Source organism: Periplaneta americana, chromosome 13 (genome assembly GCF_040183065.1).
Source record: "Periplaneta americana isolate PAMFEO1 chromosome 13, P.americana_PAMFEO1_priV1, whole genome shotgun sequence".
In the NCBI taxonomy this organism is placed as follows: Eukaryota; Metazoa; Arthropoda; class Insecta; order Blattodea; family Blattidae; genus Periplaneta; species Periplaneta americana.
In genome coordinates this window covers 113,885,414-113,908,739 of record NC_091129.1, presented here as the reverse complement: position 1 = coordinate 113,908,739, position 23,326 = coordinate 113,885,414, and the positions used below count along the sequence as shown (strand labels likewise).

The following is a 23,326-nucleotide window of genomic DNA, read 5'->3' as shown; positions in this document are numbered from 1 at the left end:
AACATGTAAAATTAAATGTTTAATTTTCCTAATTTCAAAATAGGTTTATTGTATTATGTGCATATAGCTAATTTCTACGAAAGTTTTCCAACTGAAATTTTTTGGTATTCTTTGTCTCATGGCAATCTGTAATGACAGAGATATTGGTTAAATAAATAATATCCACGGTCATATTCATACGTGCACATTCATTTCTTTCTCAGTCACAAAAGTCCCATTTCTGGAATATTCTATCACACTGATATACAACACACAATAGCACTTAAGCATATTTTTGGATTCCACTCCATCCCTCAACCATAAGCTCACTGACGAATATACGTTATTTGCTAATTGGCAAAGAAATTGTAAGTACATACATAGCAAAAAGGTTCTGTAAAGAAACAGGAGCCATTTCTTGCTCCATCCCTCCAATTGCTAGAGTTACAATAACTTCTCAAAGTAATTTATGCAGATCTTTTGAAGCTCTTTAACACTTTTGTCTATAGAAGGCATACCACAGCAGAAAATTTTAATTTTTCTGATAAAAACTTTTTTAAAGATAGGTTCACAGTGTTTAATTTGTATTATGTAATAAGAAAATAAAATTGTTATCTTCAATTTGGAATACAAATTATTAAATATCAAGTGCATACTTCCTGGATGAAATGATTAGTAGATATCAGTATAAGAAAAATCTGCCCAATAGTTCAGGAGAAAAGGTTATTCAGAAATGAAAAAGACAAATGGATAGACAAATGACGTGCCAAAAATCTCTTCATAGAAATCAGATGCAATGAAAACTTGCGTTTGTTGTAAAGATGGCAAAATCGACTTCTTGCAATATCACACTAATTTCGCTACCTTCCATACAATGGAAAAGTAAAATAAACAATCTTTTAACATATTTTAAATCTGAAACTGCACCACACTGTAGTACATATAAGATAAATAAAGCAACGAGTAAATATTATAATTATTTCTCATTTTAATTTAATCATAATTTTGTTTACTCGAGAAAATGTCAAATTCTGTTCAGTGGGAGAAAAGTTCTTTTATTTAGACAAATGGACGGACAGACATGCCAGATCAACAGGTGCAATGGTACCTGTTAACTGAAAGAGAAAGAAAATTATTATCCATAAAATTATTTCACAGACATTATTGAAGCATAATTTTATACGAAATGCTTCAAACTTGTCATGCTTGGATACATCGAAATAAACACTGATCATTTGCCTCTATTATTACAGAAGACTGGAAAATGGAAAGGATTTATTTGAAGAAAGTAGGCTGCAATGTATTTAGTTCTACAAATAGTCACTAGAATCACTACCAAACTCCTTTGTTATCACTGATTTGGTCACATAATTTATGATTCACTGAAACAGATGCCCTTTTCTTTCGACGTGTAATGTCTATATTCGACCTACATTAATATGGAAAAAATTTGGTGGAGTGGAAATTACACTGATTGCCATAAAAATGCTTATGTCATATCTGACAAACAACAACCATCTCTTTATACCTCATGTCAAGAGAATGTAAAAGTTGCTGAATAAATGAATGAGTGCCATTAGAAAACAAATAGTTACAATATGTTAATGTAGCATCTAATCATTTCCTTAACACATAGCATTTAATATTAGAGGAGAAAAATTCGTTCTGGAGCCGGGTCTCCTCTAATATTGTTACCATAACAGACGTATTCTGTAGGACCAAAAAATTAATCTTTACGTACATAGCATTTAATTTCACTTTAAAAATAATTATAAAATTCCCCAGATGTTTAATATTCAGGAATCACTCGCATAGTTAACTAGAGAAGACAGCAATATCTACTTCTCACCATTCGCTCTATCCTGGTTTTTAACATCATAGACAACCTTGTCCTGCTGTTGTTTAGCCATGTTGCGAATTGTGATATGCGACATCTTAAATGGTACCGGTACCTATTAGATTATATCCATTTTCAACTTTCCTTCAAAATTTCTCTCAGTTTCTTTAATAGAATAGTGAAAAATGGAGTGAGATAAGTGGTCAACTGGCTTTGAGCTCACAAAGCCCCACATTCCCTTGCAAAGATGCGCACTCACGTACCTTTCAATAGTTTTTCCTTTCCTTTTTCTCACTCCATTATTTATTATTTAGATATGGGAACCATAACTTAATGACATGATGTTCAAACACGCAGTTTCCAGTCTGCTTTAATAAATTAGGCAACACACTGAAGACATCTCGACATAGCACTACTAGCACAGTCTGCTCAGGAGAACCTAGCTCAAGGTCGCTGTTATCTGATATGGTAACATGCATATAATCATGCAACTATACCCTGCTGAGGAAGGCCATGGTTGTCCATCTCGGTGGCAGGTGCCGCACGTGTTGTGGTGGTCACAGTGGTTGTAGTGCTGGTGGTGGGTGCTGCAGCTTCTGTAACATCATCACATGCAACAAGCAAGCTAAGCAACTGTCACTACAAGCAGTGCTACTAGTCTACAGCGCAGCTTTCATTGTGACGACACAATACTGTATAGCTTTGCAAGATCAACTACATAGTAAGCTATATAATTATAAGAAATAAAGAGCAAATATTTGTTGCTTTCTAATTCAAAGCACTTGGCTGTTATGCTATTTGCCTATGTCAGCAGATACGAAAATCTATAAATTAAATCTAAATAACTAATTTATAATGGCATTCTACTTCAAGTTGCTTAAATGTTATGTTTTGAAGATTACTGTGTTCCACTTTGACTATGTTTCCTGTGTTGCCAGTCAGGGATCTCTCTAGTCTCATGGGACACTCACTACACAGAGGAGCACATCTGTTTTCTAAGGTGCTTATCGACAGTATCTCTTTGATTGGTTCATGTGATCTCTGCTTTCATGTTCACCACAAAACTTGAGGACAGTTATAGAGGAAAGTGTAGAACGACTATAAGAGCATTATTTTGTTTTCTAATTAATTTGAAGACAGCTATTACAATGATGTGTATAGTGACAATATGCAAGAATGCAAAACAGGATCATCTCTGATCATGGTTCCAAAATATTTAAATTATATTATGCCCTCTTCACAAAGTAACAAAAGTAGCATGTAGCATGGACTTCAATCCAATGGTTCATGGAACTGATAGCTGGTTGCTTATTATCACATATTAACGTCATCATCACCTAATCTCGCATTCAGTAACATTCATTTTTTTAACCTCATTTAAAGAGATTTTTAGCACAATAAAAATTTAACAGTGACAATATATGAAAACAAATTGGTATCGAGAGTATTTCAATAAGTAGATACAAATCATGTCTCACAAGAAGAGGATAACAAGTGCAGAAGTAGCCAGCTTTATGCGTAATTTTGTGACAGTAAAAATAATATTTCCAGCAGTTACCATTTCGTGAATGTCAGAACTTACTTTCTGGATGTCTTGGACTATTACTCCACAATCGAACAAAGACAGAAAAATGTGCGGAAGTGAGTAAAAGTTTTCTGTGTGTGGTCTGCAATGATTGCTGAAATTATTGAAGATACTTTAAAGAAGTTGTGAAAATATTTGGAGTGAAAAAATGAACGAGTGCAGGTAAGAAAAAAGCATGCATAAAGAGGAGTCTAGTTGTTCAGAATTTTGTTTGAAAATGAAGTCCTTTGCAGAATATTCACACTTGCAAAAATTAATTTATCATGCACTGGATGCTTGCTGTATAACAATAAACTTTTTGCACAGAATAATAAATTCTATTAACCTTGCAGTCTATAGTGACACTGTTCAGAGCAGTTCGCTCCCATAAACACTGATAACACATTCTTGGTGCTATTGTTTGTTTTTATGAATGCCATGTGCAGGTCGTAAATACGCCCACACTGCACTGGTAAGAATCAGAGCAAAATAAACATTATATTCGTTATGAAAAGAATTCAAGGAAGCTGGAAGCTTTGTATTGCAAAAGTAAAAAGTCTGTGGAGAAATACGTAACATGCTTCTTGGTCTTTCTCTGGATCTCTTTCTATCCATTCCAGCACTTTTCGCTTTTTTATTTGGGGGGGGGGGGAGTAATCATCATTCGTCCTTTTCACATGACAAAACCATCTCAATCACTGTTCTTTTAATGATGTCTGTAAATTTTCAATTTCCAATTCTCTGATTTTTATATATATATTTTTTTATAATTTTTCACCCACAATTCCTCTAAGAAATCTCGTATCTGCTACTTCAGTCTATTAATTTGTCTTACGCTTTGTACCAGCAGCTAATCACTTTTAAGTTTTTCCTTTACATATATATAATTTTAAGCGAGGTTTCAGCCAGGGTTTTGGAAGGTTTCCTTGTAATGCTTGTTTGCTGTTAAATACACTTAATTTGCACAAACTGCAATTTATATAAATTTTTATATTTCTCCACGCAACATACTTACATAGAACAAGAAATTGTTGTACTAAGGCTTATGCTGGATTTTATGAAATAATTATATTTTTATCACTTTATATCGCACTATATGGCTAATGGATACTTAATAATACTATCAGAGCTAAGCATTCCTTTATCCTAAATATAAAATTTCAATTTAAATATTTCTGATATGAAAACACGCACTTGATTCTGAACATTAAGAACATTCTATCTGAAAAATTATATGCAATGTATTGAACCTTTATTAATTTGAAACAGCCTATCCAAAAAATTTGAGTTATTATTCCTAGAACAGTAGACCTATAAGTTAGTAATAATGATATATTGTAACACTTAGTTGCATTCTGATCCTTTCATATATTTAGTTCACTGTCGGCAGTCATTCCAGTATGGAGAGAGCAGCGAGGCTTAAGGCTAAAGCCTCTAAAGGCACGGCTACGACCTTGACTCGCAAGCTTGAGGGGGGACCAGGGAGGGGGTATTGATTTGCCACATCTTCGTACAGGATGAAGCTAGCCTTCCGTCACAATATTATGTTGTGCGGTGTTGGTGTTCTCTGAAAGCATTGTGTTGTTGAGTTTAGTTTAGTTCAATCAAAAGTGCATGTATGTGTGTGTGTGTTACATATTAATTTTGTGTAAAATGTCTCATAATGGAAGAACATTAAGGTCATTATTTGTAGAATTAAAAGAGAAACCGTTTTCAAGTTGGATGTATGAAAAAAAAAATGCTTACATAGATAGGAGATCAACATCACATTTACATATTAAAATAGTGGATGACGACAGAAATTTTCAATTTTCATGGTATAAGAAATATCCTTTGGGGGTGAAAATGAGTGGTCATCATCTTCTTGTGGGGCCTGTGTCATAAAAAAATGTTGATAGAAAAGCTGATAAACATCTGCTCTATAAAAAGATACAAAGTAAGCAGATTTTTTTCAGCCTACCCAGTATTTACACCTTAGCTTCGCCACTGCAAATTGGGGGAAGAACATATCATTAACTGAATCAGAAGAACAGCTTGCAGTCCTTGAGACCCAGGGGAAGTGGAATTTCTGAATTACAATCAGTGCAGAGACAGATTTTCTCGGAATATTCCAGCTTCCCCTGCTATCACTCCAATATTTCTTCGTACTCCACAAGCTTGTGTAGAAGTATGGGGAAAAATAAATGTGCTCCATAACCTGTACTACAGGAGACCAAGTCCATGAGAACATATAACAAACGTTTTTGCGGAAGTAACTGTAAGAAATCATAGTCTCCACCTGAGCCAGCAAATATGCCACAATGACTATAAAGTTACTGTATATAGTAATTAAATTTTATTTTAAATCTGATATCACAATGAAATTTTAAATTTATTCAAAAACTTCTAATAAAATGTTTCATATATCATGTACATAAGAGGCCCATTTAATTTGAAAGGGCAACAACGCCCTTTCCTTATTCGAACATTTGTATGTACTGCCTCATACATAAAATCATATTCGAGATCAAACAGTGAAATTTTCAGAACTACTATTTGAATGATCAATATACAAAGTGTATATGAAAGTCTCACAGATTCTGATGGACTGTAGAGGTGACAAATGACGAATATGTATTATATAGTACGCATATAATTATAAATGCCATTTTCTGATAATGGGAGAAAGATGTAAGAGCAGAACTTAAGAAGGGTGAGCAATTCTCAGTATGTGAGCTCTGAATCTTTTGGTCACTTGTTTTACTTTGCAATGTACATTTTTTTAATCAATTACTAAAATTTAATGATAACTATTGTTTCATTTTGTAGTATTTGAGTATTTACTTTATTAATTCTGCTGATTTGTGTAACACGATTAGCACCAAATTAAATATTTTGGTGGAAGTTTCAATTTCTTCCTTCCATCCCACCAAAAGGGGTTACATAACTTTGAAGGGAATCAGAATGCAATTAATATAATCTATTTAAACAGTATCAAGATAGGATAGGAGGGATAGTCTATTAATAAGCAAGCATAATTAGTTCACAAGAGAAAGTTTCCTTGGGAATAGCCCCATACCATGTCTTGGCTAATTTGAAAGCGTAACTATGAAATTTCCATTTACTAATTCCGCTTAAAGAATATTTTGAATTTTTGACCAGTATTAGAAGGAAGAAGAAAGTTCCCTGTTTGTCATGAAAATATTAAAAGAACAGTAGAATTTTCGTGCTTTACTAGCACTTGCAAGAAGAAGGATTATCATCAGACAGTTTGAATCTGGGAAAGAACCATGGTACTTAATGACAGAAGGTTGAATGGACTATGTTCTGTTCTGAAAAATATGACAAAAAGTTATTCTTTACTTTCAGCTAGGATCAAAATTTACACAGCTGTCATTGTAACACTTCAAACATGAAGTGGCTATATGCACAGTTACAAGAAGCAGTTTCTAAAAACAATTAGTTTTTAGCAGTGACAAGCTGACAAGCAAAACAAACAACTGACAAGTTGGAGATTTCTCTATTTTTTAATTGTTGACAAGTCTGTCTAGTAATGGTCACTTTCTGATAACTATGACAACCAAAATGGCTCATCACATAACTTTACTGCAAAATAGTACAGAAGAGAAAACTTTTTTCTTAACAGTTAAAATATATATATATATTTTTTTCCAATCAAAAACGTACACAACAATAATAATTTTGTAAATGTTAACAGTGAAGCCAGGAAAAAATAAAGTCTTTACACCTGAGCTGGACAGGTTTTGGCCAATGGTCTCCACTATGCAAGGGATTCATAATTTGGAAATAATCAAATGAATTTATTTTATTTACAAAGCAGAAAAAATACCGAAAATCGAATTAAAGCTTCTGAACCAATTAAATTCAACTCTGAAATGAATTAAATTCAATAAAATATAGTGCCCATGACTAATAAATATCACACTGCTGGAAAATCCGAGCATACACAGTAAGCTTAGGTTCGCTGACTGTGCATTATGCCACTGTACAGATTTTCCATTGGCCAAAAATTATTATTCTTGCTGCATCACGTGGATCCCCTATGACACCTAAAAGCAAAAATCTAATCCTTTAGACAAACCTGACGAGGTATGATGTTCAGACATTTTTCGAGAAGCTGAAATAGTACTTCAATAAATGAAACCATTTTTAATATCCTATGTACAAAAAATAAAGCTACATGGGCCCTTGAGCCTACAAAGAACTATCTTTTTGTTTACTATTGTTTTCTCATTATCTTTCCACTGTCAGATTATTTTCATAACTTCAATTAATAATTTTAAAAACTACTAAATAATAATAATAATAATAATAATAATAATAATAATAATAATAATAATAATAATAATAATAATAACAGTAGTAGTAGTAGTAGTAGTAGTAGTAGTAGTAGTAGTAGTAGTAGTAGTAGTAGTAATAATAATAATAATAATAATAATAATGGAGAGAAAATGAACAAATGTAGTAAACTGACAAGAAGTAAAGAAGATGTAGTAGCATGGTCACTATAGTACTAACAGCCATTAATGTTCACCTAAATTCTATGAAAAAGAGACTAAAACATTCCAAATTCTAACAAATTCAACCATGGAAAATCACCCACTTTCAATATCTACAATACTGCATCTGTATGCTCTTTTAATTTTCCGTGCACATAACAAGAAAATGAACTCCATAATGTTGAGATCATGAGTAATTATCATTTAAAAGAAGCGAAATTTTGTATAATGCAACCAAGTGTCCAGCCGTACTAGTGAAATTCTGACCTAAACATCTTAAATCATTCTTAATGAGTGCATGTAACATCAGACCTACCAACCTACACAACCTACAAGAGATGAAATGTGAGAGACTGGCTAAATAAAATAATAATTACAACAATATAAATAACAGCAAGGGCATGAAAATATAATATTAAAAACCAAAGTTAAACAATCACCTCTAAATCCGGAAGGATATTATGTTAATGTGGGAAAGTAGAAGTCATGGGCTAATTGTGGGCGACTCACATTATTATACAGGAAAGTTGGCAGGTCAGTAATATAACCAAATACCAATCGTAACAGATAGATAGCAGCGACCTGCTTGCAATACAGCTTGTCCCTTGGATGCATAATACAAACATAATAATAATAATAATAATAGTAATAACAACAACAATAAAGCCTATACAACTGACTACGCAGTAATTAACTTCTATAACACATATATATTAGAAACAACCTACCTGAAGAAGAAAAGAAATTATCAAGATGTGGTCTAGAGGTGAAGAAAATGTTCCATTTCAAAGTGGTGCTGATAGTAATATCCACTATAGGCATAATCCATCATCAACCAATGAAGAGTACTGACAGGGTACAATTTCAGGAGTATATAATATTCAAACTACAGTACTCAATTCTTACTATATACTCCACTACCGGAAACATCCTCAATTTCTAATGTCATTAGCTCATATATAATTTTTCATTAGAATATAATGCAATTTCAAACAATATTATCACACTCATCATAAACCAGAGTTTTTAATATGTATTTAAATGTTTAAATGTGTAGTCAAGCAAACTGTATGCTATTCTTATACCCTGTGATCAGTAGCCTACTTGGTACCTAGGAAACTGAAAAATGATTAAAAACAAAACTTTTCAATTAAGGTTAGGTAAGCCTAAATAATGGACATCAGAAGTGAGGTTGTAACAATGGTAACTTGCTCTTTTGGACACTTTGCTGCCTGAACTATCTTTTTTATTATTCAGTCATTTGAGAGATTCTTCGACAGGATTTGCATAGTATTAAAGAATGCATATAAGAGACATTTTCTGTGTATTGTCAATTTTTAAACGACATATTAAGCCTACAGTTCTCATCACTATCATTAAGACAAAATTAAGGAAAATGGGAAGACATAATGCATCACGCTGAATGATATGCAATAACAGTAAGCTATATGTCACTTGTATTCCTCCATGGATTTGCTAATCCCTTGCCGACTAGAAAATAAACATGGACTTTCATTCTCAGATTAAAATGTCAACCACTGCCTATGTGTAGGGTATTCCCAAATATACCATTTCTGAAGTATCACCTTAAAACATCTTTACTGTAATTAAACGAGTTTCATTCGAGGCTATTATGGGAGAAAAGAAAACGTCTCTGTATTGTTTTCTATTTACCTAATGGCTGGTACTTGACTTCCATCATTCACCAAAGTGTCCCCATCTAGTGGGCGACATGCCATATCTTGTAGTTCTTTCAGCCACCATGAAGGCATTGCCCTAGGTGCGCCACAGAAGGCTAATTATGTAACACTACATGATGATAATTAATGGCAAATAATGGAATGATGGTAGGAAACAGGAGTACTTACTTACTGGCTTTTAAGGAACCCGGAGGTTCATTGTCGCCCTCACATAAGCCCGCCATTGGTCCCTATCCTGAGCAAGATTAATCCATTCTCTATCATCATATCCCATCTCCCTCAAATCCATTTTAATACTATCTTCCCATCTATGTCTCGGCCTCCCTAAAGGTCTTTTTCACTCTGGCCTCCCAACTAACACTCTATATGCATTTCTGGATTCGCCCATACGTGCTACATGCCCTGCCCATCTCAAACGCCTGGATTTAATGTTCCTAATTATGTCAGGTGAAGAATACAATGCGTGCAGTTCTGTGTTGTGTAACTTTTTCCATTCTCCTGTAGCTTCATCCCTCTTAGCTCCAAATATTTTCCTAAGCACCTTATTCTCAAACACCCTTAATCTATGTTCCTCTCTCAAAGTGAGAGTCCAAGTTTCACAACCATAAAGAACAACAGGTAATATAACTGTTTTAAACAGGAGTACCCTGTGAAAACTACCACCAAACACTGTCTTTGTCCAAAACAAATTCCAGTTGGACTCTTCGGGATTCGAACCCGGGTTACCAGAATGAAAAACTAATGCTCTAGATGTTCGGCTAATGGCACGCCCACGTCTCTGTAATCTTAATTCTAGTATTCAAACTTATTGTGACCTTTCATGATGTTTACCTACTAGTTTACTTACAGTATCTCAAAGCATTCATTACGACCTTCTCTGTACTATTCTTAATGAATGAATTGCAGTGTTAATAAAAAAAGAAATTAACCTTGGCCTTCAGGAGTGCTTAATTGTGCAGAAAATTTGTCTTGTCCATTATAAACACTTTCTAATACTATATAAATGCTGTCGTAAAACCTTATCAGTAACTCAAACATAAAGAATGTATTTCAGGTGGCAAAGGTTAATGGGCCACTATGCATGTGTATATACTACATACATATATAAAAACGCGCGCGCGCGGGGGTGTGTGTGTGTGTGTGTGTACGCACTAGAAAATACTTCTTATTTCTCATGGAAAGTATTGTAGTAGAAAAAAACCTCTCTTTCTCTAGATCGGCTCTTGAAGAAGTCAGATGCAACATGGAGTATGACACATAACCAACAAATTATACTTGCAGTTGGGAAGAGAAATAGCAATAATGAAAACAACAACTGCAATAAGAACATAATTAACTTCCATTACAGAACAACTACAGTACAATGTTAGCTGAAGCATGTGATGCTTGCCAAAACTGGATAAAAGGGTAAGTATCCATGGCTACCAAAACTCATATGCTTCCATGAATGGAGAGTGAAGTCAACGAGAACATCTTCCTCATTTTTACTACAGCAGAACTTACTGCTAAGGAACACATTAGTACCTTTAACAGAGCTACTTCCTGCATGCGTCTGACGTCTTTGCAGCACATTGATGGGTTTCGAGACCTCGTTGGTGGAAGAAGAACGTGGGCGTGGCACCTGCTCCTCCTTGGAGCTATTGTTGCTCATAGCACTGAAACACACCGTAATACAATTGCAACAAAATAAAGCCACGTGTTAATGGCAGTAACAGTGATGCACAACCAATAATTCTCGAATGTGCTTTATTTGACCAATTGAATTAAATTACTTGTGACTAGCGGAATCTCTTCTTTCCAGATACTTCTTGTTTGTAACTAACATTTCCAGATATGATTGACTAAAGGATCTTCCTCCCTTGTAATGTGAGAAATTTTTCTGAGATGAGCACACCTTTAAGGTGAAATTCATTATCACTGATACAATAATTCTAATGATAATGACTAGTAGAGTTGAATTTTGATGAGGGCGAGAAATGGCACAGACAAATTTCGCAAAAATCTTTCCCATTTATGATTAAGGTGTTTTAACACTTAAATCTATGACTAGGTACTCCAACTTTATTTCTCTTCCAAAGGAAACCAGACTAAGCACTGTTAGTAGCTGTAGATGTTAAGCAGTTGTCAGTGCACTATCGAAAATAGTACCATGAATTATCTGAAAAACTTGCTACGGTCTATCTGAAATGGCTGAGACAAAATGGGGTTCTACTGTAATTAGTTGTTGTTGTTGTTTTCTAATGCCAGGCGTTTGACAATAAAGTCATTTGACCTCTTGCACTCCAATATTTTTCAAAGATATTATCATGACCAGCCAATGAAGCACAGATTTTGAGGTGTTCCGAATCCATTTCTTGGTTTGAGTTGCACAATGGGCAGTTAGGGGACTGATATATTCCAATTCTATGCAGGTGTTTAGCCAAACAATCATGATCTGTTGCCAATCTAAATGCAGCTACAGACGATTTTCGTGGTAAATCGGGAATTAACTGTGGATTTTGATGCAGAGAGTTCCATTTTTTTCCCTTGAGATTATGTTATCAAATTTTGTTTGTTGAAGTCTAAGTATGTAGATTTAATAAATCTCTTCACAGAGTAATACGTAGATTTAGTAACAGGTCTGTAAGTAGCAGTGCTGCCCTTCTTTGCTAAAGCATCCGCATTCTCGTTTCCCAGGATTCCACAATGGGATGGTATCCATTGGAATACAATTCTTTTATTGAGTGATATTAATTGAGAGAGCATTTTAGTTATTTCTGCTGTTTGAGATGAAGGTGTGTATTTAGAGACGATTGATAGAATAGCTGCTTTGGAGTCTGACAATATAACTGCATTCCTAAATGTATTGATGTGGCATAGAAGATTCCTGAGACATTCACTTATTGCAATGATTTCACTGTCAAAACTTGTTGTTCCATATCCAAGTGATCTATAAAGTGAGAAGAAATAGCACGTAACACCTGCACCGGCACCTTGTTCTCTGGAGATCAAGGATCCGTCAGTGTATAAATGAAGCCAGTTTTTTGGAGGGTGCCTAATATTAATTGTCTCTAAAGACAATTGTTTCAGTATTTCAGTGTTTACTTCTGATTTCAGTATTTCTTCTGTTAAATTTAGATTATATTCTATATTTAATAGAGTTAAAGGGTTTGGTATAATTTGTAAGTTTTCTTTTAAATTCAGGATATTGATTTTCTGTTTTAATTCTTGAACAATGGATATGAAACTTTTTTGAGTTTTCAATCTACAGAGAGGACTGTATGAATGCCAATTGTTTCCTGGTAATCTGATAAGTTTTTCATATTGAATCAGTGCTTTTTCTTCTATTGTCATTTTGATACTGTTAATATTAGTGAGGAACCTCATAGAATCTATTGGAGTTGTTTTGATTCCACCAGTAATCTACTAACCGCTACTGTAATTAGTGGCTGGCCATAAACTGCTCTGAAAACTAAGTTTTCTGAGAGCCACGAGAAATAATATTAAATTTAACTGCTTCAAATTAATGAAGCTCTGAAAATTCTCATTTAGGTTATTGCTATTTATGACGAATCACTGATTTATTGTGCAAGTGCATGTAAGGATATCAAATGAAGCACAGCATTTGTTATCATGATTCCAAAGTCCTGTGGGGAGACTTGTATGCATTTTGTTACACCACTGAGTTTATATACCACTATCAGCCACCCAAAATTCTTTTCATTCTACTAAAAAAATTACAACATTAATGATTCAAATTTTAAAATGTTCCCACTATACTGGAGAATTCCCACGGTATCATTGAACCGTGCCGTTACGTTTAGCGCCAAATTTTACTAAATACACAATCTTGCCAACATAAGAACACGATGTTGGTGAGTGGCGTCATTAGAGAGAGAAATTTGTTTATTTTCTTTCTGTGCCTCCTTCGTTCTGAACATTACTGAGAGATAGCACCACTGTTAGCTACAAGGTATATTTGCGCAAATATATTGCAAGTAGATTACGTGACTTAAGCACAGGAACGCCATTTCGTAATTTCATTTAAGAAACAAGCCAAACGAATTATCTTTGCATCAAAAACGGATGCTCCCTGGACCAAATTATCGTATTTTATAATTGTTTGAAACTTATTACATGACTTAGATGAGAGTTTCGAGACAAAACATTTTTGCTATATTTGTTTTTTTTATTAAATGTTAAGCACCACTGTTAGGTACAAGGTGTATTTGCGCAAATATTGCGGGTAAATTATGACGAGTGGCTTAGATGAGAGGCTCGCGACAGAAACAGTTTTGCTGTAGCGCATGCGCGGACCTCTCATGCAGTGGAAGCGTGATCCTTGAAATTATTTTCGCGTGTACATTGAAGATTAAATGATTGAGATCCCTTCTTGTTCCGGTTACAGACCTTGGATATACGAAGGTTAGGTTTGGTTAGTTTAGGTTTTTATTAGCCAAGTCCGCGCATGCGCAGACAGGCAATATCCTGTCGCGAGCAGCATGTGATAAGTGATATGAGGTCGAGGAATGGGAGAAGGTTAGGTTAGGTTGGGTTAGGTTAAGTTTGGTTGGGTTGGGTAAGGTTAGGTTAGGATAGGTTAGGTTGGGTTAGGATAGGATAGGTTAGGTTGGGATAGGTTAGGTTGGGTTAGGTTAGGATAGATTAGGTTAGGATAGGATAGGTTGGGTTAGATTAGGATAGGTTAGGTTAGGATAGGTTAGGATAGGTTAGGTTGGGTTAGGTTAGTTTAGAATAAATTAGGTTGGGTTAGGATAAGTTAGGTTAGGATAGGTTAGGTTAGGATAGGTTAGGTTAGGTTAGGTTAGATTAGCTTTGGTTAAAAAATAATGGGCCTATAATGAAAGCGGTGAATAATTTCATGGTCCTTAAATTTTTTTTTCGTAAAAGGCTAAATATTTTTCTATAGGCCAAAAATAAAACAGCAACGCCGTCATAATTACGTACTTTACGCTTTGGCGAACATTAACCGGAAATTTACTTTCCGTCATTTTAATTGTATTCGGTGAAACACACCTTTATCCTGTTAATTTCCTTGTGATAACCTAGTTTATTATCTTATTACATCTTCATTTTCTTTTAATGCATTCAAAAAACCGCCGTTGTACTACATAAAACCTTGAACTTGACTAATGGAGTGAATTATTTAAGAATATAGTCGCGAATTTGACTACCACCATTTCGATTATATTTTGTTTGATACGGCTCGGTACGGCTCGGTGACTAGTGGCCAGTGAGTAGAGTCGACTATCGATATTGGTCTGCCGTGCGTATTATCCAGTTGTTCCAATGTTCCTTTATGTGCCACAAACTTAGTGTATTTATTCAAGTGTTCTAAAGGTTAACGTTGGCACATGAAAGGGAAGCAGGATTTCTTTCATTAAGTAATACCAGCTGCGGGAATGGGAGTTGTCAAGCCTTTCTCCTTCATTGTTAAACAATTGGGGAAAAATTCTGAAAAAAAAAAAAAGTAATCGAGCAATCAGTTCAAGCAGAATTTGAACCTATGCCAGAATGCGGCCTCAAATCTCGAGTGAAAATCCTACCACCTGTGAGCAGCTACAACAACAGCCACAGAGGCTACTGAGTGTCAGTGAGGTGGTGGTAATGATCTGACAATGTTAATATTGAATGAGATAAGCAAGAGACATCAGAGTATTTGGAGTAAATTGTTTTTATCATCACACTGTTCTCCAGAAATCCTGTAACAACTTAGCCATTTTAGTGGAAAAGGTTGTGCATCACTGTTTCATAGAATAATATGATTGAATCCTTACTGCAAGATAGCGGAATGCATGTTGTCAGCAATGTTGGTGTCCTCTGTCTGCATCCACAGTTCACCCTCACCTGTACATGAGGAGCGCCCCACCTCCATATAGAAGAAGCAGTCAGAATGTCCACAGCGCCGAATGCTGACAAGCTAAAAAAAAAGAAAGTTATGTGTAAGTCTTGATGATGGTGGTGGTGATGATGATGATGATGATGATGATGATAATAATAATGATGATGATGATGATGATGATGATGATAATAATAATAATAATAATAATCAGCTCCAACTATTAGCACTGTGGTTTGTTACAATCTCCAGACATATTTCTATTGTTGCCTAGCAACCTGGATTGTTGTTATTGTTGATTAGAGTTGAAGAGAATAAAGCTACAAAAACTTATTGAGCACTTTATGTAATAGTTCTGTTTGTGTATTAAATTATTTTAAAATGATATATACCCTTCAAGAGAGAACATAAATCATTCTTTTTTATTAAACTTAGGAAATTACACAAAATAATAAGCTGTGTTTTCATCCTAAAATCAACTGATAACAAAAATACAGGTTGCCAGGTGATGGTAGAAAACAAAAGATGCGAAAACAAATGAATGAGGTGTATGAACAATTGTATGCTCTTTCATATTTAAGTATAAAAATATAGGGATGCCATTTGAAATTTCAAAGTTGGGGTGGCTGGGGGTGAAATCTAAAATGCAATTAAGCCTGGTTTCAGACTTCCCCATACTATCTAAATTGACGTGTTTTTTGTTTAAATTGAAGTTCTGAAATGAAAGCCCTGTTTTTGACCAAAAATTACCAAATTTTCACCCATCTCCTCCCTTAAGGTACGGTCACACATCGCTACTTTTGCTGTGCAACTTTTGTTCTGCAGCTGCAAAAGTTGTATGTCATGTTCACATGTAAGCCAAAAGTAGCGTGCTGCACGCTACTTTTCATGCTGCGCAACCCGAGTGCAGCAAAGTTGCAACTGGAGGTTGCAAGTCTGTTCACACACAAGGCGCTACTTTTGCAGCCGCAGTCGTGCTGCAGGTTTCCATCTCCGTGTTGACTTCTCAATATACATTTTGTGGTTATGTTCGCATTATTAATAAACTCATGAGAAAGCTTACTTATCTATTATTTGCTTTTCTGTCCTAACTAGTATTCAGAAATTGGCATTATTTTTACTATAAAGCTTTTAAAAACGCCTATATAATTAAATGATAACCAACAGCATATTCATGTAATCAATGTTGGCAACCCTCCTGTTTGAAACTACACTACAGAAAATTAAAAAAGTGAACTATATCGTCAGCAAATATGCTCAGACTGTGTTGTGCATTTATTAACTGTTACAAATAATTTATTTTCATCACATCTAAAATTAAAATACATCCAAACAATAAAAGTATCATTGGCACATTTGGGTGGCAACACTGGTCGCAACCGCAGCAAAAGTTTCAACAAAACCGATATCAAAAATGCTCCAGCTGCAACCCTGAGAACCCTGTTCACACGTCGCTACTTGTAAGCTGCACGCAGCATGGAAAAGTAGCGGGCAGCAGGTTCGGCAGCCGCTACTTTTCGGGTTGCACCATTGTTCACACGTCGCAGTACGAGAATTGCGCACTTTTTTGTACTGCATTGCTGCAAAAGTAGCGACATGTGACCTTTAAGTATCTGACACAGAAAAGAGCTCAGTAGTGCGCAATGACACAGTAGACTACTCACCGAGAACTCATAAGTCTCGGCCTTCTCTTCCTGACTCATCTTGACTAGAGACAGGCTCTTGTCAGTGAGACACAGCATGTAGCGGCCCAAAATATTCCGGCTGTTGCCGAGTCCCTTCTTGAGCACTGTGACTTGCCACACATGCTCGAATGTAGGCTTGGGCTCCTCCCCATCCACAATGTCCTCACCATACTGCAGCGAGAGCAGTGCCTTCAGCCAGCTCTCCAAATCCTCCTCTGAGTCCAGCACAAGCCCAAAGCAGTCATCCTTCGTGTACAGTGCAATAACATGTTTGTGCTTTGTGTCTTGTCGGCGGTTGATATTGAAGCATGTCTTCAACGAGATAGTTCTGAAATTAGAACAAAGTATGCAGAATAAATTCTACTTAAGATCACTTCGTCTACAACCATTTAAATTTTTACTGCCTCTTGTGAGAATAATATAAGCATCATTTTCTAGGGCTTCTCACTGATCTAATGATTAACAATTTTATTTAGAGGGCCCAACTCCAACTCAGCCTGGAAAAACTGTAGTTCTATTGCTTTATTTTGTCCCTTCTCATATTTTATACTTTCAAAAAACATAACTGAAAGTAGCTTGCATAACAGTAGATGTCAGAAAAACTAAAAATTTGAGAAAAACATTACCTATCATTATAATTGCTGAAAATGTAATTGGTAATATAGGATGACATAACATTATTCGAATTTAATTCCTTGTAATCCAGATAATCTACTGCAAAATTGAGACATTATTTAATATGGTTACTTCACACAATACAGAGTGTCTACAAAGTCACTATCTACGTATTTTTGATGAATAAAGAAGAATGTATCCTGGTTGTGACACTTCATATCCAAGGACAAACATGTAGTGTTATCTGAGAGAGATTTTAGCGACGCTTCAACAGGCAAGGATCTATCGACAAAGCTATACGTGAGTTGTTCCGTAAATTTTATGCAACGGGATCTGTTCTTGATGTGAAAAGAAGTGTGTCTCTCAGTATACCGGACCAAAGTGTTGTATTGACACTTTAACTGTTTAAAGAGGAACCAAGCATACAACTACAGATTCCCAGAGAAACTACCCACAAGATCTTGAAGACAAGATTAGAGAAGAAAGTCTACAACAATTCAGACCCTAGATGATCTTCATGAAGAAGATTACTCAACATGAGCACATGTGCAGAATTAGTTGACCAGATAGGAGATGAACGTTTGATGGAGCACATTCCTTTCTTGTGGAAAGGTCAACCGATACAAGTCACGTCTGGACCACTGAAAAACCACAAGAATTTGTTGTATGGGACAGAGATTCGCCAAAGGTTCGTATATGGTTTGGAATGAAAAAGCCACTAGTGTATGGCCTTTTTTTTCTTTGTGGAAAAAACAGTAACTGGGACTGTTCACCTTGATATGTTTCAGAAATTACTAGAACCGCAGTTGCTTCAAGATGGTATCATTCATGGTATGTTTCAACAGGATGGAGCACCATGCCACTATGCAGTCATTGTCCAGGACTACCTCAGTGATAAATTTTCAAATTGCTGGATTGGGCAGAGTGGTGACAGACCATGGGCATCAAGATGGCCGGGTTTAACTCAGATACGAGCAAATGCTGGGTAACTTTCGGTGCTGGACCCTGGACTCATTTCACCAGCATTATTATCTTCATTTCATTCAGATGCTAAATAACCTAGATGTTGATACAGCGTCGTAAAATAACCCAATAATAAAAAATAATAACTCAGATCTCTTTGCCTGGGTCTTTGTAAGATCCAAAATGTATCGAACAAAATTCGATAATTTGGCGGTGTTGAGAGATTGTATTTGGCAAGCAGTTGCACAAATTACTCCACAGATGTTGCAAAATGTTTTCCATGAAGCAGCTTTGCGATTTGAGCTTTGCAGAGGTAAGATGGTGCTCACTTGGAAACTCATTAAGAGTTTCGTACTTCTTTATGGTCATGAGAAGGAGTACTTGCTTTACGTTTACTATAAAATACCTCTTTAAGGAGGTAAGCCAGTATTTTGTTTTATTTTCTGTTTCTAGTGATTTTATAGACACTCTGTATATTTTATTCTTCATTCTTGATTACTCTCTTTTAACACTTGCCAAGTTTTTAAACGAACAACTGCTTCATTGTGTTAATATTAAACTATGATGGTATTTTACCTTAATTGACTAGTTTCGACGTGGTGTGCATCATCATCTGAATTCTAGTAGGTCCAGCGTTATCTTCTGGTTCTCTGTTACTGTCTCGGTAGTGTGTGCTCATGATTGGTAATATTGTATCAAAAAGGGTGTATGTTCTGAAATTCAATTGCTTTATATACACAGAACACAACACAAACTCCAACCACAACTACAGCAATATAGAAACATAAATACAAATCCTACACATTGAACCAAAAAGCCAGAAACTCGACACTCTAGAACAATATGAAATTTACAGGCACACAGAAAAACACGCACAAAACACCATCAGCAGTCAAGTGAATTTCAGAACACACGCCATTTTCGATACATTACCAACCATGAACACACACCACAAAGACGATAACGGAAAACCAGAAGATAATGCAGGAACTCACTAGAATTCAGAAGATGATGAACACAACATGGAGACTAGTCAATTAAGATAAAATATCAACACAGTTTAATATTAACATGGTAAACTAGTTGTCTATTTAAATATAACAGCTCTTTAATGACTAGTAATATTTAATTTTGGTGTCTCCAAATTGTTTTATGTAATGAATCAGATGGAATGAATGCAAAACATCACTCTTATAAAGCTTTGGAAATAGTGCCATTATCATAGAGGAATATTGGGTGACAAACGACTTACTGCTGTCACTGAACAAGGCATTGAATATTGTTTAACTATTGGTAAATAATTAACTTCATTTTCTACTTTCATTCCTGCTTTGTTCATCAGAAGCTCTTTACACTTACCGTCGAGGTGAGTGATTTTTTTTCCACTTTTTCTCATCCTCGTAATATTCCAGTCGTGCAGAGGCCTCTGAAGAATCACCCCGAAGAATAAAAAACCGCTTCTTCAAGGTCTGCAACACAATACCGTCCTGTGAAACATACAACCACTCCTTGAACAAGCAGAAGAAAATAAATTTGTTAAATAATACTGTCCCCGTCTCTGGCACAAAATTTAGGCTTATCAATTATTATGGAAGAAAATACTGACATCGAAAGTGTCGGCATGCAACCTGTAACTTTTCCACGTAATTATTAAAACAATTTGTGGAATTTGGAATGACAATATAACTCGCCTGAAAGGTAAGGGCGTATTAAAGCTGATATATTACAATTAAAATTAATGATTTTACAATAGTAAAAGAAACAAAATATATCCGAAATATGTATACTTAACTGTTTTTAGTCAATTAACTAGTTCAAAGTTCAGAATTCAATAAAAATGTAACATCAACCAAAAAGTGAAATTTACACATTTTCCCAAAGTAACCACAGAAAAAAAGAGTTTATATGATGTTTTTAATTTTTTATCCTAAAGAATTCTCTGTTGTGGCTACAATTTTTCTTCGTTATTAATAAAACAAACAATAATAATAATAATAATAATAATAATAATAATAATAATAAACAAGTCAGTTCAAAATTTTATCAACTTAGTTGGTCTTATTCAATATCATCTTAGATGTAGATTGAGTTAAAACTTATTATTTCATTATCATCATGCAACAATGTTTTAGTTTTTGTAATATTAATGTTGATAATTCTGTCAATGACTAAAGAAATATAGTGAATCAATTCTTTCTTTTTCGTTTAGAATGACTGAACCATAAGTAAATTTTAAATTACGTAAAATACAGTAATTCGTAGGTGCGAGGACAACAGGGGATAAGTCACCTTTGAGCCAAAATTGAGTGAAGTCAACATTTCGATAGAGAAATGTGAGAACAACATTGTGTAGAATGCGCTATGTCATAGCTTCGAAATTAAATATGAAAAAGAATTGTGCATATGGAGTTAAAGAATTGTTTCAGCGATCCTACATATTTCAAAACTTATTTTTGGTGACATCCCTTTTTGTCTGCGCAACCAAGAATAAAAAGTTATATTTTCTTAATAATTGCATAACATATTTATTATTCAAATGTTTAATTAAATTAATATGTTAAATTACAGATCATATATTTGAAATTACCTAAAATCACATTTTTCTTCAAAATGCAAAGACACCATAAATGTTACATCTGAAAATTTAAAATGCTAAAAATCACTACATATAGTTATAATCTTCTCTTAACAACGCAAAAGAAATTATGACACAAAGACCACAATGTCCAGCCTTATTCAGAGATGTGACAGACAGAACGCAACCATTTTTGTGCATAAAGAAACTAACTACAAAGTAATAAGATTACAACGTACACAATTAAAAAAAATGTGACAATGAACACACAGCCTGTATATATTCGAAACAGTAAAAAAAAGATATATATAAAAGCACAGAAGACATGAAAAGGATTTACAAATGGATACTTGAATTAAAAAAAAATCATGTGAATCGACACTATTTGAGCTATGACCAATAAATCGAATATGTGTATACAGAACACTGGCATTATGACTTCACCCAAATTCTGACTGTCTCTGAGATACAGAGATACGCCATTATTATATTGTCCTTGACATAGAGCATAATCACAACAATTCTTATTCTTTCATGCTAGTTTTGGTCTCCCCTGAATAGTTTACTTCCTGCGTACATATACATGCTGGGGAGGGGGAATTCCCTTTGTGCCATCTGGGAAAGTGTCTGATGGAGTATCTGCAATTCCTACTGAAGAACAGGCATTTCGAATAATTAATTATTAAACATAAAAAGAATCCAAGATAATAATTTTACGTGGTTGGATTTGACAGAAAAAAATAAACAAACTATCGAACTAATACAGTTCAACTAAATGCATTTATAATCACATTGTTAAAGGATATCTTAGGAATAACTACATAGACTTCAAGCTTGATGAACACTTGTCTCATCTTGGTATACATTATTTTAACTGCAAGGACTTAGATATAATTTTGAAGGGGGGGGGGAGAAGCCAACAAAAGGACGTAACTGCTGGAATACAAGTGAGGAAGAGCTTAGCAATAAATACTACAGATACTATACACAGCTGAACTAGCTAACGGAACAGTGATTTTAATAGAATGGAAAATATGGATGACAATGAAATTGTGCACTATTATCCTACTGTGTATATTAACACACATAAAGAAAGACAGTAAACTTATGACCAGGGAAAGGATTTATATGTAAATACATATTTACTTATAAAGCTAATATAATTTATATTTTGCATTATCTTTATGTTTCACAATGTGTAGGGTTGAAAAATCCTACTTTTATTTTCCATATTTTTCCATATTTTAGAGTTTAGTACATATTTTCGTTAATGTCCATATATTTTCCATATTTCATATAAAACAGTCCATATTATATTAGGTTTAACAATAAAACAAAACAAAATTCCATTAACTTTTAAAAATACATTTCAACAATAGAGATTTAAACACATGTTCAGTAATCCCTTTAACATCAGAGTTATTTGAAAATTAGCAGTCCTATCAACAATGGGAAAGTAAGTTACAAAACTGTATTAATTTAATTTAAAATTTTTAACAGACTTCAGTTGTGCAGCTCAACAGTTAAATGCCAGTCAGAGTACACATAGGTTCAGTTTTGTAAATCATACTATAAAGACGGTAAATATGCCAAAAGTACGTCATTCAGTCAATTTAAAATCAAAACTAACAAGTTACATTTCAGAATTTAAAGAAGATGGTTTATCAACTGACAATAAAATATTATTTTGTAATTTGTGTCAGTGTGCAGTATCATCTACACAAAAGTTCCTGGTGCAACAACACATTACAACTAGTAAACATCAGGCCAACAAACAACTAAATTCCAAGCAGAGACAATTGTTTTTAACACAACCAACAACATCGAATGTAAGATCTGAGTTTAACATCGACCTGTGCCGTTCTCTCATCTCTGCTGATATTCTTCTCTACAAACTAAAGAATAAGGTCTTCAGGGAATTCCTTGAAAAATATACTCAACATACAATCCCGGATGAGTCAACACTTAGGAAGACATATGCTCCATCCATCTACGATGAGACAATACAGAAGATAAGAGATGAAATTAAAGATAGTTCAATTTGGGTTTCCATTGATGAGACTCCCGACA

At 34.6% G+C, this 23,326-nt stretch overlaps 1 protein-coding gene across 12 annotated transcripts in view; it reads right to left on the bottom strand.

The window, feature by feature from the left end:
- Positions 1-23,326, bottom strand: part of chico (insulin receptor substrate 1 chico) — an 80,652-nt gene that overhangs the window by 26,502 nt on the left and 30,824 nt on the right. For 7 of the 12 annotated variants that reach the window (XM_069843889.1, XM_069843887.1, XM_069843890.1 and 4 more), the window contains exons 3-7: positions 20,041-20,168; positions 17,083-17,431; positions 15,357-15,499; positions 11,104-11,234; positions 2,314-2,412 (exon numbers count right to left, since the gene is read on the bottom strand). In XM_069843889.1, coding sequence (XP_069699990.1) covers positions 2,314-2,412; positions 11,104-11,234; positions 15,357-15,499; positions 17,083-17,431; positions 20,041-20,168 — 850 coding nt within the window. The remainder of the gene's footprint in view (positions 1-2,313; positions 2,413-11,103; positions 11,235-15,356; positions 15,500-17,082; positions 17,432-20,040; positions 20,169-23,326) is intronic. The other 5 variants (XM_069843892.1, XM_069843897.1, XM_069843896.1 and 2 more) reach the window with 2 other exon arrangements.